This window comes from Ambystoma mexicanum, chromosome 5p (assembly GCF_040938575.1).
Source record: "Ambystoma mexicanum isolate Mex_15411 chromosome 5p, UKY_AmexF1_1, whole genome shotgun sequence".
Classification (NCBI taxonomy): domain Eukaryota; kingdom Metazoa; phylum Chordata; class Amphibia; order Caudata; family Ambystomatidae; genus Ambystoma; species Ambystoma mexicanum.
Genome location: NC_090930.1, coordinates 127,874,047 through 127,889,294, shown reverse-complemented (window position 1 = coordinate 127,889,294; position 15,248 = coordinate 127,874,047). Strand labels below are relative to the sequence as shown.

At 47.3% G+C, this 15,248-nt stretch overlaps 1 protein-coding gene across 1 annotated transcript in view; it reads left to right on the top strand.

The window, feature by feature from the left end:
* Positions 1-15,248, top strand: part of OPHN1 (oligophrenin 1) — a 733,935-nt gene that overhangs the window by 214,720 nt on the left and 503,967 nt on the right. Inside the window, exon 2 of the mRNA XM_069612518.1 lies at positions 14,725-14,820. Coding sequence (XP_069468619.1) covers positions 14,725-14,820 — 96 coding nt within the window. The remainder of the gene's footprint in view (positions 1-14,724; positions 14,821-15,248) is intronic.

Sequence of the window (15,248 nt, the reverse complement as noted above, 5' to 3'; positions counted from 1 at the left end):
CACGCCGGTGCCAACGGGCAAAAGGAGAAGCTCTTCGGAGGAAGTCAGGCAGTTCGGGTTAGTGCACAACAGAAGAAGAACAGGTTCCGCGACTCAAGCGCAGCCTCCACAGCGAGCAGAAGCAGAGCGCGAGTACGGACAAAAGGGTGCTGTTTTTACACAGCGGGGAAAAGCAATGGGCTACTGCAGGAGGGCGACCAGATCCTAGCTAAACTACTCACCGGTCCCCGAAGCAAGCAGACCCAGGCTTCTCCACGTTAGTTTCAGCTGCTGGCAGGTTCAGAAGAGCAGGGAACGCCTCGTAGTCGTGTAGAGCAAAAAGACGTCCCAATCGACGAAACCAGCACAGTTTGTTGCCGCAGCAGGACAACGGAGCGGCCGTGTGTATTCGAGCCAAATGTACACTCCTCCCTTCAGACTTGGGAACGCCAAGTGTACGAAGCGTGGGAGAGTGACCAGGACTCGGACCACAACACAACCTGGCAGCAGTTACAGAGCAGGACTCCCTTGTAAGCTGGTCAGTCAACTGGATGGCCCAGAGACACTTCCGAAGGCTTACTTGGCAGGAGATGATGAAGTCGCCGGGAATAGCTGTTCCTGCTATTCCAAAGGTCGAAGCACCAGTACAGGCCTTCTGGTTCGATCAAAGGAGGAAAGGGTTTCACAGGACGACAGCAGTGCAAAGGAGGATTCCTTCAGCGGGTCACCAGCGATTCCTCGGTCCAGCCTCTTGGTTGCAGGATACTTGGCTCCTGTATTCCTTCGTTCGTGAGAACTCAGGAGATCGACATGGTAGTGGTGTTTCCAGCCCCCTCTTATCCACGGTTCCCTTCGCACCAAAACGGAGGGGAGCCAATGGGAGATCCGCTCATCAACACATATACCATACGTGGACCAATCACGGACCACGGTGGTCCCAGGCATTCACACCACCCTAGACTCTCTGGCACCCAGGATGTGTATTGGGACCAGACATCCCAGCCCACACCCTGGAGGCACACAATCGACATGTAGAAGCCCGCGAAAGCAACCACGTTTCGCGGGAAAGTACATGCCCAAATAAGGAAGGCCCCGGGTCGCTCGACCTGGGGAAGGTGAAGGGAGCAAGACGGTCAGTGGACAGGACAAAGGAGCCTCGTGGTCTGGCCATTTTGGGAGCCAGGTCACCATTTTGGGTTCAGTGCGAAAAACGTGCTCAGAACGCCAAAAGGAGCTCAAAATAAACAAAACGATCGCTGCCACCATTCCAGTCCCTGAATGACTTCCACCGATCAAAATACCATCCTAAAAGAGTATCTAGGGCCTGTAGAAGGCTAGAGACCCAAGAGAGCTGTAACTTAGCTTACAGTGCCCTCTTGTGTCATGTTGCACTAAAGCCGCAACATGATAAAAGAAACTACGGGAAACAGCGTTCCCCGGTACTGACTGTCTTAAGGGCATGTCAGTTTCCCCGTAAGAAAGGAGCGAAAGCCCAGAGGAGTGCGGCAGAAGGCTGCACTTCTCTGGCAAAGTCAAGAACAAGGTGAAAAACAACAGCAAAAAGTTTAGGGGTTGCCACATGGAAGGAAAATTACCTACAATTACGAAATCTTTCCTAACAGTGGATACCCGTCCTGCCTTATACTGTGCATGTGGATACTGGCCCTGCCTGCTACTGAGCATTCAGAGGCTGCGCCTGCCCGCTGCTGTGCATGTGGATACTGGCCCTGCCTGCTACTGAGCATGCAGAGGCTGCGCCTGCCCGCTGCTGTGCATGTGGATACTGGCCCTGCCAGTTGCTGGGCATGCAGAGGCTGCGCCTGCCCGTTGCTGTGCATGTGGATACTGGACCTGCCTGCTACTGAGCATGCAGAGGCTGCGCCTGCCCGCTGCTGTGCATGTGGATACTGGCCCTGCCTGCTACTGAGCATGCAGAGGCTGCGCCTGCCCGCTGCTGTGCATGTGGATACTGGCCCTGCCTGCTACTGAGCATGCAGAGGCTGCGCCTGCCCGCTGCTGTGCATGTGGATACTGGCCCTGCCTGCTACTGAGCATGCAGAGGCTGCGCCTGCCCGCTGCTGTGCATGTGGATACTGGCCCTGCCTGCTACTGAGCATGCAGAGGTTGCTCTTGCCTGCTGCTGCTCATGTGGATACAGGCCCAGCCTGCTGCAGATCATGCAGAGGTTGCTCTTGCCTGCTGCTGCTCATGTGGATACAGGCCCTGCCTGCTGCTGATCATGCAGAGGTTGCTCTTGCCTGCTGCTGCTCATGTGGATACAGGCCCCGCCTGCTGCTGAGCATGCAGAGCTTGCTCTTGCCTGCAGCTGTGCATGTGGATACCTGCCCTGCATGTTGCTGGGCATGTGGAGGCTGCCCATGCTCGCTGCTGTGCACGAGGATACTGGCCCTGCCGGTCACAGGGCATGTGGAGACTAGCCATGTCTGCACCGGCCCTGCATTTCCCTGGGGAAGTGGAGGCTAGGCATGCCTTCTGCTATGCATGTGGATACCCGTCCTGCCTTATACTGTGCATGTGGATACTGGCCCTGCCTGCTACTAAGCATGCAGAGGCTGCGCCTGCGCGCTGCTGTGCATGTGGATACTGGCCCTGCCTGCTACTGAGCATGCAGAGGTTGCGCCTGCCCGCTGCTGTGCATGTGGATACTGGCCCTGCCTGCTGCTGAGTATGCAGAGGTTGCTCTTGCCTGCTGCTGCCCATGTGGATACTGGCCCTGCCTGCTGCTGGCCATGCACAGGCTGCTCCTGCCTTTTGCCATGGATGTGGATACCCGCCCTGCATGTTGCTTGGCATGTAGAGGCTGTCTGTGCCTGCTGCTGTGCATGTGGATACCCGCCCTGCCTGCTGCTGTGCATGCAGAGGCTGCTCCTGCCCGCTGCTGTGCATGTGGATACTGGCCCCGCCTGCTGCGGATCATGCAGAGGTTGCTCTTGCCTGCTGCTGCTCATGTGGATACTGGCCCTGCCTGCTGCTGATCATGCAGAGGTTGTCCATGCCCGCTGCTGTGTGGCAAGAGGAGGTTGTTGGTTATGTGGATACTGGCCCTGCCTGCTACTGAGCATGCAGAGGCTGCGCCTGCCCGCTGCTGTGCATGTGGATACTGGCCCTGCCTGCTACTGAGCATGCAGAGGCTGCGCCTGCCCGCTGCTGCTCATGTGGATACAGGCCCTGCCTGCTGCGGATCATGCAGAGGTTGCTCTTGCCTGCTGCTGCTCATGTGGATACTGGCCCTGCCTGCTGCTGATCATGCAGAGGTTGTCCATGCCCGCTGCTGCTGCTCATGTGGATATTGGCCTTGCCAGTTGCTGGGCATGCAGAGGTTGTCCATGCCCGCTGCTGTGTGGCAAGAGGAGGTTGTTGGTTATGTGGAAACTGGCCCTGACTGCTACTGAGCATGCAGAGGTTGCTCTTGCCTGCTGCTGCTCATGTGGATACAGGCCCTGCCTGCTGCTGATCATGCAGAGGTTGCTCTTGCCTGCTGCTGCTCATGTGGATACAGGCCCTGCCTGCTGCTGCTCATGTGGATACTGGCCTTGCCAGTTGCTGGGCATGCAGAGGTTGTCCATGCCCGCTGCTGTGTGGGAGGAGGAGGTTGTTGGTTATGTGGATACAGGCCCTGCCTGCTGCTGATCATGCAGAGGCTGCTCCTGCTCATGTTGATACTGGACCTGCATGTTGCTGGGCATGTGGAAGCTGGCTGTGCCTGCTGCTTCACATGTAAATGCGGACCCTGCCTGTTGTGTGGCATGAGGAGGTGTTGGGTGTGGGGAGATTGGCCAGATGTGTTACTGGACATACGAAGGCTGGTGGTGCATTTTGCTGGCCCTGTTGATATGGGCCACCCCCGTTATTACGTGTGGGGGAATTGCCTGCTTTCTCGGTGGGCTGTCCAGTATGGCCACTCTCCCATACAAAGCCATCCTTGCATCTGCTCACTCTCTTACCCCTGGCATTGCCCCGTGTGGTTAAAGTACTTGATTTTGCAATCCTTGTGTAGAGACTCTCAACCCCTTCAGAAAATGTTGTTCAACTCCTACTATTTATGGCCCATTTTGATTTAAAATGTACAATTTGGTGCAGTTTGCCACTGTTTTCTTGGGATGAATTCCTCCCTTCCTTCCTAAAGTGCTTCTTAATTACATAGGCTTTTACAGTTGCATTGACCGAATGGCACATTTTGGGTAATTATTTCCCCAAACAGTTATTGTACGAGAAGGCCAAGCCCCCCATGCCTATCGTGCCCCCTCCACCCCTGCCACTGGCGCAATGCCCTTTAAACTGCATCATTTGGAATTATTGTGCCCATTCCTTCCTTGCCATCCGTGTGTGCCGAGTCCTCAAGCACCTCTATTACGAAATCTTTTCATGTGTTGGCAAATTTCCTATCCTACTGCCCTTCCATAAGCATTGTTTGCACGTGTCCTAATAACGTTTTAGACCACCGTAGTATTTTTTAGGAATGCCTCTATCGTTGAGACCGAGGACTTTTTTTGTTGCCTAGCATAAACAAAGCCGTTTCTGCAACCATGGTCTCCCTAGAACAGGAGGCCTGCAACCTTTGACTCTCCAGAAGCTTTGCACTACAATTCCCATAATCCTTAACCAGCATAGACAACAGCCAGAGGTCATGGCAAATGTTGTCTGAAACATATTGAGAGCCAAAGGCTGCAGACCCCTGCAAACAGCACCTCTCATTCAGTCACCATCCTCTAGAGGACTATTGTGTTTATTTGTGCTGTTTTGTATCGTGCCTTCTTGTTTTCTTCAAAGCACTGAAGGAGTAAGGAGAGGGGATACATAGGTAGGGGAGCCAGCAACGAGTAGGACGAGGAGGTGTTATTTACGCAGCATAATCCATCAGGATAGTAGCTCATTTCGCCCTTTAAGCCTTTTAAACTAGCTGTTCATTCGTTTTGGTATATGTGGTAAAGGTTACACGCAAAAGTAAATTTGTTTTAAATGCCTATCCAGTGAATAATGTCACGATATGTCTCAAAAACCAAGCAAACCCTATCAGACGGTTGGGCATTCTTGTGGGCGATGAGGCACTCATGCGCAAGCAGAACTAACATGGCTTCTTCTCACTAGAGGCCCATTTAATATTTCACAGGCAACGAATGATGAGGGCGCGCGCGTGGGAGCAGCACTCCCATCTTCCTAAAGCTCGTGGCGCCACCATGGGTACCTTTTGGAATCCCAGGCACCCAAATCACAGCCTTCACTAACCCTGTGCCGAGCTCTTGCGGGTCCAGCAGGTGGCAGCTCAGAAATAGAGCCACCCTCGGCCGCCTGCCGCAGGTGAAAGGTCAAATGAGTGAGGCATTTCTAAGAGGGGCCTGCTGGCATACTTGGCATGCTTTCTTTTGATGCCAGCCCCTCCTAATATGACTACAGGCTCACAAAATGACTGGGGCCGAACATGTTTGTGCATGGTTCCGTCTGGCACCGGCGGGTGCGGGTGTTACTACCCAGAAATGCGTTATAAGATACCTATTAGTACCTTATAAAAACTTGAGAGCAACCTGAAAGAAACTGGCATAAATACTAAACTTTATAAGTACACTATCAAAGATGACCTGTACTCCACAAGGGTTATGTGGACGGGCCCTTAATAATCTCATTTTCTATGATTTTGGATTCATTTGTCCAATAGGTTTTTGCTTTTTGGAAGGTATCTGGAAAGAGAAAGGCACAGAAATTACACAAAATTAAAATGTATCCGTGCGTTGCGGTGCCAATATCTCAGAAACGTTGCGTCCTAGGGCCTTGAGTTTTGTTCCTTGCATTGAGACGCTTAAAATGAGCATTATCCTTCTAAATTGATGTTTCACAGATTTCAGGCGACTGTCTCATGTGTGAAGGGGCTGAATTCCGGGGAAAGACTGGGTGTTCTAATGTCACGTAGCCAGTAATGTCCAAAGGGACCTAACAGATAACTATGCCAAATTTGGTGCAGATTGGAGGAACTGTGTGAAATTGTATACATAACAGTTTTCTGCTTTAAATATGTATAGAAGATATGTGAAATGAAAATAGTTATTGAATTCTTATACATTTTAAATAGGATTTATGACATTTTGAATTGTCACAGGTGGCACAGAAAAGCACTCTGTGTCTCAAGGACAGTTCAAGGGTTATTATTGAATTATTTTTGGGGTCATGTAGGCGTCCCTAACTCTTGCCTTGCCACAAAGCTCCTCCCTAACCCAGGCATCCGTAACCCTGGTTAGTGCTAGTGTGGGGTGTAATCAAAGGCTCCAAACCAATGGAACTGAAGGGCCACTGAAAACAAATGACTTGCCAGCCTTTATAACAAAACCTTCACCCTGGAAATGCAGACTGTGGCATTTGTACAATTAACACTAGGAAGTGCCATATGAGGAAGGCCTTCCTGTCATTAAAAAAGGAAAAGCAGAATTTTAATTCACAGTGGCAGAAGAAATGCAATGGCCCCTTTCACGTGTAAAGCAGGATTTTCAAACACAGACACCAGAATTACTTTGAATGGGCGTTTGCATTTTAAAGCAAGTCATGAGTAAAATGTACCCCTGCTAACATTAAGATGTCCAGTAAAATATATGGTGTGTGTTGACAAAAAGTAATGCATATTATGCTTCACATGCAAAATCCCAGCAAACATTTGAAAAGAAAAGCCCACTTTGTTTCCATGAAATGTCCCTGTAGACCCAAGACAGACCCTTTTTCTTGTTGTGGGGAAACTTTCACATAGGACTTCCCAGCTGAAAGCCTGGCTTGCATCCCAGCTGTTTTCAACGGCAATAAAATGTGGCCACTAAGGGTGTTGAAAATAAACTTCCCCTAGAGTTGGAGTCTCTGAAAGCTAATTTCTGTGCAGGGCAAATGGCCTAGCCGGTGCATGCCTGGAATGTAGGGGGGAGGTGTGAAAACACAGGCTGCAATCAAGCCGGAACTCTGAAAAAATACTGGAAAATGGAAGCTTTCCAGATTGAAATGGTGGTCCACCCTCAGACAAGAGGACAGGATGCCAGATGTCTGCAGCCGGAGATCTCTGTGTTGGCCAGTGCATCCCAGGTGTTATCAATCTGTAGCCTACACTTCAAACAACAAAGAGACTAATAAAATAAAACTCTGGCCACAGGCTGGCCCAGAGTTGCAAATGGCATGGAGACAAGAGTGCTACAATTAGCACAACATGAAGATTTGCTATTAATTCAAGAAGACGATAATCATTTAGGCATTTTTTCTCAGCAACCATAAATCGTACTGCCTTCATTTTCATGTCATGGTTTAGATAATTTCTAGGCGATTTTGTTGAAATATAATTCATCCACCTGCGACTTAGGGAATTGTAATGGCCAACTAAAAGGTGTTCCTGGCTGCGCTGAGCATGTCCTTGAATTTGAGAATTGACGTGCTGGTGGAGGGTAAAATTAGGAATGTGGGGAATAAATTGTATGCTCCTAACGATTATGCTTTTTGTAAACGCCCATGCAAAATGGTGCAGAGCCGCGTTTTATTTAATTTCCTATGATTAGCTAAATCAGAAAATATATAAATCATGGAAGTTACTAGTAATATCACAAAGTTTTGCCACATAAGTAATTTTTGCCAAAAAGCTGACATGGGAACAAAAGGGGATTTCAAATGGAAGTTGCCATATGTCTGGTCCAGACTCCTAAACCAATCCTTAGAGATAGGCTGGACTTGGGAAGTGAGAGAAGGGTAACTGTCCAATCCCTCTTGCGAGAACTCTTGCAGGGAACTGCCCAATATTGATATCTTGATGGTGTCATCACTGGCATATAAAGTGGATGCACTGTGAGAGAAAGGAGAGAGCTGGTGAAAATTACCATTTCACAGCCACAAGGAACCACCAAAGGAACATTGAAATTGCATCTGGGTGGGCCTGTCTATTGCTGGGGAAGTCTACAATTCTGACTGGGCCCTATGGTGAAGAGCTGGGGACTATGCTTGAGAGTAGAGTAACCAGACCGCTGCCCTGTCCTCCGAGAGGGTCCTGAAATGCAGCCGACTTTGCTGTACTTTAAAAGGAGGTTTTCATTGTAAGTAGAATTGACCCCTTTAATACCAAAAGGTGAGGGAATCTGCTGGCCTTAAATCCTTTCCCTTTATAGTGGCAGTGATCTAAGGGGGCAAAACTGTGTAGTAGATCTGTAGCCTATTTAACTAAGAATATTTATCAAATCAATTCCCCTTGGCAGAACACAACAGGGTGATTTTTTTGAAATTAACAAAGTTCATTCCCAGTGTGTGCTGAAAACTGTGGACTGTGATTTAATTGGGTAATCGTATGGGTTCAGCTTCCCCTCACGCAAGCCTTTAAGTGGAGGGGGGCTGAAAATCCGAAATTCCTAAATCCTCCCAATTTTTACTGTCCAACTTTCCCTAACACATAACTTTAAGTGAGGGGGGTCTGAAAAAAACCACTAAATCACACTGTGTTTATTTTAAAGCAAAGGTGTGGGTGAAATCATAATTGCAATATGCATTTGTACAAATCTGTAAACAAACTGTTAGCCTTTTAAGCGTGCAGGAAAATCGAAATTGCACAACAATATATACGCAAATTGCTTTTGTTCATTGACCACTGTTTATTATTTCTGAAGTGAAATCTGTATAAAGTAAATTATTGTGATTTTGTGTTTTTCACAACCAACTTTGTGATTTATTTGTAACTAGAAGTTTAATTATGAGCCACGAAGAAGGTGGCGTGTGCCGTTTTAGTGTGATCTCCATTATCTATCATTCAAATAAATACAAATATATTTCCTATACTCCGGCCGGGTGCTTGGCTTGATTTGGGCACAGGCGTGGTGGGGAGAGATATGTGTGACTCCATATGAGTCTTCTGTAAGGCAAGTGCTAAAAAACGTAAGCGAGTATTGTAGTGCTCCTTTATTGGTTGTGGGCAGGAACTCCCCAGGTTAAGGGCGGTCTTAATATAACACGACAAAATCGATTGTTGACCCCTCGTTGACTAAGTTCTGGCTTGGTCTAGTGATGTGTTCCCTAAAAGCCGGCTCACTGACTCCCTGAGTGACATCCTAACTTTCCCCACTCTCGTCACAGGCTTGTGCTCTAACTGGGAAGGGAGTCATGCTTTTCAATTGCTCTGCAAGTGTTACCTGGTTCCACTCAACTCATGACCACTGTCGCCTTGCCCTTCTACTCTTCCAGCCACCTCTCCTCTAAGTCCTTCCCAACAGCTTCATGTCTGTTTTACTCGTACTTTCTCCTGCCTCCACCCTTAATTGTTAACTTTTCTCCCTCTTCTTGTCCGACTACTTCTCCTCGTCTCTTCTACTACTGGACAACATTAACCGTATTGCATGGGCCATTATGGGATGAAGGATTTATAAATACTCAAAGGATCACTTGGCTAACAAAGGATGTAGGTGGGCTCTAATATGTGAAAGCTCCTGCTCCTTTCCGGCAGCCTGTACCATAGGGCATGCTGTGGCTGCCACACCACCTACTGCACCAGCGCTGGGCTGAACATGGCTGCCTCTCCTTGGTTGATCATTAAGTGTGAAATGTGCACCCTCTAGCTGTTTATTAGAACCGTGCAGTTGCTGTGTTCTGTGTAGTTGTGATGTCATTTCTCATGCGTTCTAGTTGCCATGGTTTTGGGATGTCTCTTTAGTTGCTTCAGGAGCTGCAGCTGGAGGGACTTAATACTGCTTAACTCTATTTTTGTGAAGACTCTTCTTTGTAAGAGGCCCTATAGCATGTTTTTTGTATGCCTACCCCTACAGTCACGGGCAAATGCCAACCCAACCACCCAACTCTACAGTCAAGGGCAAATGCCAACCCAACCACCCAACTCTACAGTCACGGGCAAAAGCCAACGCAACCACCCACCTCTTCTAAAGTCCTGTTGTCATCCACACTCCCGTGGCTTCCTGAGGAGACTTATTCGACCTGTGTGTTGCATGGCAAGGTTTCGGTAAGTGTGGCGAGGGGGACTTAATGGTCAAACAAAAATGTAATACGCAATTTGGATGCAGAATGAAAGTGCTTGCTTTGCATGAAATTCGACACAACCATGTTTCTAAAAGCAGAAGTGTTTCTCCCACTTCCTTGTTTGCTATTGTGAGGTGCCCAGCAGACCGCAGCGAAAGACAGATCTGGATCTGAAAAAGTATGTGCTCTTAACCTTTTTGAGCCCCCACCATACCCCTAGGGGCCAGGAGTGCAGGGACAAAAAACAAAAAAAGTAACCTTGGATTTGGACTTGTAAAATCGGCTCTGTGGCGAAGCTGGAGCTTTTCTTTAGGGAGAAAATATCTAGAATAGAAGTACAGTGTACTTTTCTTTTTTTGACAGAGTACATATATATATATATATATATATATATAATAACAATTTTAGGCAAATCACACATGCCACGGAACCACCCAGTAGCTATCAGTGTAAATGTGCCTCCAGTTCAGGGCAACATGAGCAAAGCATTGTGAGTATTCAATTTAGTCCTAATGGAAACCATTAGCTCCAGGAAAAGATCTCTGACTCTGAGGGCAGTGCCCACTCCCGCCCACTTAGACCACTGATGCTATCTTACAACGCATTAGAGGACATTAAAACCTTCACAGGACGCTTTTGTGAAGACCGCAGAGCATATGCCATTTTCATGCCTTGATCCACTTGTCAGAGGATTGTGCAGGAGCACCTGAAGGGTACTTTATGCCTAGAATGGAATTGCCATAACAAAATAATCTTGGACCCAAATGACCAGAAAGACTCAAAGAATATGACAAAATACTACTTTATTACCAGTTTAATAAAGTAGGGCAATCTGGCGAACAACGGTTCACAGCCCACACACTCACACTGGTAGTTTGGTTACACAAAGGATACCTCAAAGTGCTCAGGTTTGGGGATTGGTTAGGGGAACATATCTACTTATAGAGATATGGGATAGGGGAACATATAGAGTCTATAAGTGTTCATCATTTTGTTGGATGCTCATCCTCTGGTAAGCAAGCCTCGAACTTCCCTCTCGAGACGTATAATAAAACAGTATAACAGTAGTGGATTGGCGCATGCAACATTGTATGTTCTTCATTGCATAGGCCCTCATGATAGGTTGGCATCCTCTCCCAACGTTGGACACTCGGCTCACTAGCAGCACGTACGCAAAACGAAACCCCGCTGCAGAGAACTACGTCAGACTACTGCCCACTTGTCCAATTAATGCGTCATCTCTCTTATCGGCCAAACCTTCAGCCAAGGCCTTTTCTTTGTAATTGACCTTGCACACTGTTCTCCTCTGTGGTACCTTTTAAGGGAGTGTAGGTACACCACTTTCTTCATCTGGAGCTTAATGATTAGGCCTTGTTTTCGAGTTCTGAATCACTTTTGTGGAGACAATGATTTTGTCATTTTCAACCTTTTATTTAATGCTATTTAATTCAATTAAGCTCGGTGTCATTACTCCTCTTGGCCTCTGGAGACTTGGTTGCGCTACCCCACATATGATTTTCTGCATCATTTATTGTCAATACTTGGCACTTGCAAATGTTCTCTTATTTACTTAATCTAAGAGAAATGTGTCCTGTGTAGGTTGCTTATCCTCGTTAACTCCCCTTGGCTGTGTCACCCTTGATCTCTGGCCAGCAGATATTTTTTGTTCATGCATAAATGTGTATTTACTGCCTCTGTCAGCTCTGCAGCTCTGATCTCTTCCCTTCGAGCTCTTTGCTTACTATAATTAAGAGCCGGCGTCCATTTTTCCAACATGGCTGCTTCATTCACGTTGTTTTCAACTACAGCGAGCTCCTATATGGCTCATCTACCTTGCATATCTGCATACATACATTCACTACTCATCTGGTTACTTATCTTCTTTGTATATATGGTTTCTTCATACTTGTACGTATGTTTACTCTTGTTTCTTCAGTTACACCTTCATTCTTAAGTATTAGTATATCGTTTCAGTGCATCTCCTTCTTATGACATCTCTTTGCGACCGGTCCAATCTTCTTAACAACTCCTCGATATTTAGTGGTGCCTGCAAATCTCCTGCTACCACCTCAATATGAGGACACATTCGAAACGATTGTCTGAGTGCATAACGTCTCTCATACACTCAATGCGGTATTCGAATGATACCTGCTGTAATGCACAGTGTCTTCCTGTTATTCATCCAGGATGATGGATGTGAGGGGGCGGAGTCTATAAGTGACATACGGATCTGCTCCTCTACAGAATAGTCTTTTATGTTTTGGCTAGAGTGAGCAGTGACTCTTGCTTGCCGAGCCCCTTGGAACTGAGTTTCAGAATGTGGGGATAACTGGTGTGTCATGAATGCTTGATACCATTATGTAAAAACAATAGCATTATCCTGGGGTATCCAACAGGCGACCTTCTTGGAAAGGGCCCCAGTGTGTGCCCATGCTTGCAAGGCTTTTTTCTAAATGTTTAAATGGCAATGGGTGCACAGGCGCCCTCCTCACCCAGGAACAGAGACACAGACGCAGCTTATACACTCTCCGGTCCCCGCTCGTGCACTGCTTGCATGCTGATGCGGGGCCATCTTTATTAACTTTGCGCAGTGACGTAACCCGTCACTGTGCCTTAAAGGACACCACACTGTCCACGTAGCTTCAGGTCCTGGTGATTTCATGTGCATAGATTGCGCCTTTTATCCGAGGTCATGATTGGGTGCACTGCCAGCACATCATCAGTTCCATTACAATCCGTGCAATGGATTGTGCCACCATTGATAGCTTTACTGTCAAAGAAGCATACTGTACTGTTACATTTACTGCCAGTGCAGCAGGCTGTGCCCTCCCTTTACACTCTACTGTACCCTGACTGCTGTGCACTTTTATTGAAGTGCACTGTATCCTGTTATTCTGTGTGTTGTGTAACAGTTTGCGCAACGTACTGTACCTTCACTGTACCTTCACTGTTGGGTTTACTCTCACCACAGCAGCATACTGTACCCTACCTGTTATGTTTACCTGGTGCACGGCATCCTGATTGTTGTGTACTGTAAGTAGAGTACTATACTCTGTTCAGCTTACTCGCAGTGCAGCATACTGGCCCCTCACGTTTAGCTTTACTGTTAGTGCATTGCACTGCATTCTGTTACCTTTACTGCCAGCCTGGTGCACGGCATCCTGATTGTTGTGTACTGTAAGTAGAGTACTATACTTTGTTATGCTGATGTATGTCTCCCACAAATCTTATTTTGGTCATTTGATAGTCAGGGTGTTATTACATTTGGATAAAAGGAATTTCACCTTATATGGTCATCAAATTTGATAAAAGCTTTCAATAAAATTGTTGTGATGCCATTACCATATAGGGGCAAAAACATTCTTGCAACTGTTATATATAGTCTTGTACATTGTCACTGGCCTGGAGTGATTGCCATAGAATGTGATGTATGATGCAGCCAGGAGAATGTTGAGTGCATCAGTGTATGAATGTTCTGAGTGAGTCAGTTGGGGGCCTGAGCTGGAGTGAGTGGATGGCCGGTGGGTCTTCTCCTTCATGTGTACTGTACTACCTATCCCTGTCCTTGTCCTGTCATCCAGACTACTGTATATACCTGAGAGTAACTGGAACTGTATATACTGTACCAATAAAGTATACCTGGACCAACATCAGTCTCCACAGCTGGTCTGTGTGTCCCGTGTGACTAATAAGAGACTTTATTACAGCAACCCTGATAAATAAACGTGCATTGGGTTTAGAGCCAATTGCATATGTAAACATGTCATTGCCTCATGCCCTTTTTGATTGTGCATTTTGCTGTTGTTGCCATACTTGTAACAAATCACACCAAACATGTTTTGTTGTCTCCCAGGAGACATGGCATCTTCATGGGGTTCCACAGCAATGTATATACGTGTGAACAGCTTCCCTGGTGCCAGATGCTCATCTGCTGCAGGAGGGCTCTATCGTCTATGTAAATAAATGCTTTTTGAGAAAACTTACTTTGACTCCTGGAAGCCCCCCACTTCATATGCATATTCGCAGTGCAGTATACTGGCCCCTCACCTTTAGCTTTACTGTTAGGGCATTACACTGCCAGTCTAGGGCACTGTAACCTCACTGTTCTGTACTGTAAGCAGAGTACCATACTCTGTTATGCTTGCTTGCAGTGCAGTATACTGGCCCTCATTTAGCTTTACTGTTAGGACATTGCACTGCCAGTCTAGGGCACTGTAACCTCACTGTTCCGTACTGTAAGCAGAGTACCATACTCTGTTATGCTTGCTCGCAGTGCAGTATACTGGCCCTCATTTAGCTTTACTGTTAGGACATTGCACTGCCAGTCTAGGGCACTGTAACCTCACTGTTCTGTACTGTAAGCAGAGTACCATACTCTGTTATGCTTGCTCGCAGTGCAGTATACTGGCCCTCATTTAGCTTTACTGTTAGGACATTGCACTGCCAGTCTAGGGCACTGTAACCTCACTGTTCTGTACTGTAAGCAGAGTACCACACTCTGTTATGCTTGCTTGCAGTGCAGTATACTGGCCCTCATTTGGCTTTACAGTTAGGGCGTGGCACTGCAGTCTGTTGTCTTTGCTGCCAGTCTGCTGCACTGCACCCTGACTGTTTACTGGCAGCAGAGTACTATACTCTGTTATGCTTGCTCGCCGGGCAGTGTACTGTATCCTGGTGTGATCCCTTTTGCTTTCATTAATGGCTGACTGCAGATGCTGACTACACTGTATCACTAACCACTGACCTTGCTCCTTTCAGGTTATTCCAATGCAGTCCAGAAGTTTTCCCAAACCCTACAGAACTTCCAGTTCGATTTTATTGGGGACACTCTCACCGACGACGAGCTGAATATTGGTAAGAGCTTTGCATTAAGCGGTTTGGTTACCTTGTAGTTATCCGTAATTCTGCATTTCTCAACACGCCATATTCACGATGACCAGAGGCACATTGGCTTTGAGCAGGAAAGTCGATCACTGATTGGTCAGCCTTCATCTACCTCCCCCATGAAGGCGAATAACATTCTGATTACGCAACTGGTGTCACCAGGATGGCCTGTGCACATGGCTGCATCTCCATTCAAAACTCCATACCCAGCATGGCCACACCTGCGACTCATCAGGAACATACTGGTTTCATACATGTCTTCTTATTGGGTGGCTTAGTGCATCTAGAAGCCAGCGATTTGCATCTTTAAAGATGTCAGCCTCCACCTCTCTTATGAGGATGTATTCTAAACCCTCTGCATTGCACCATCTCTCTAAAATATTTAAGACTAATCCTTC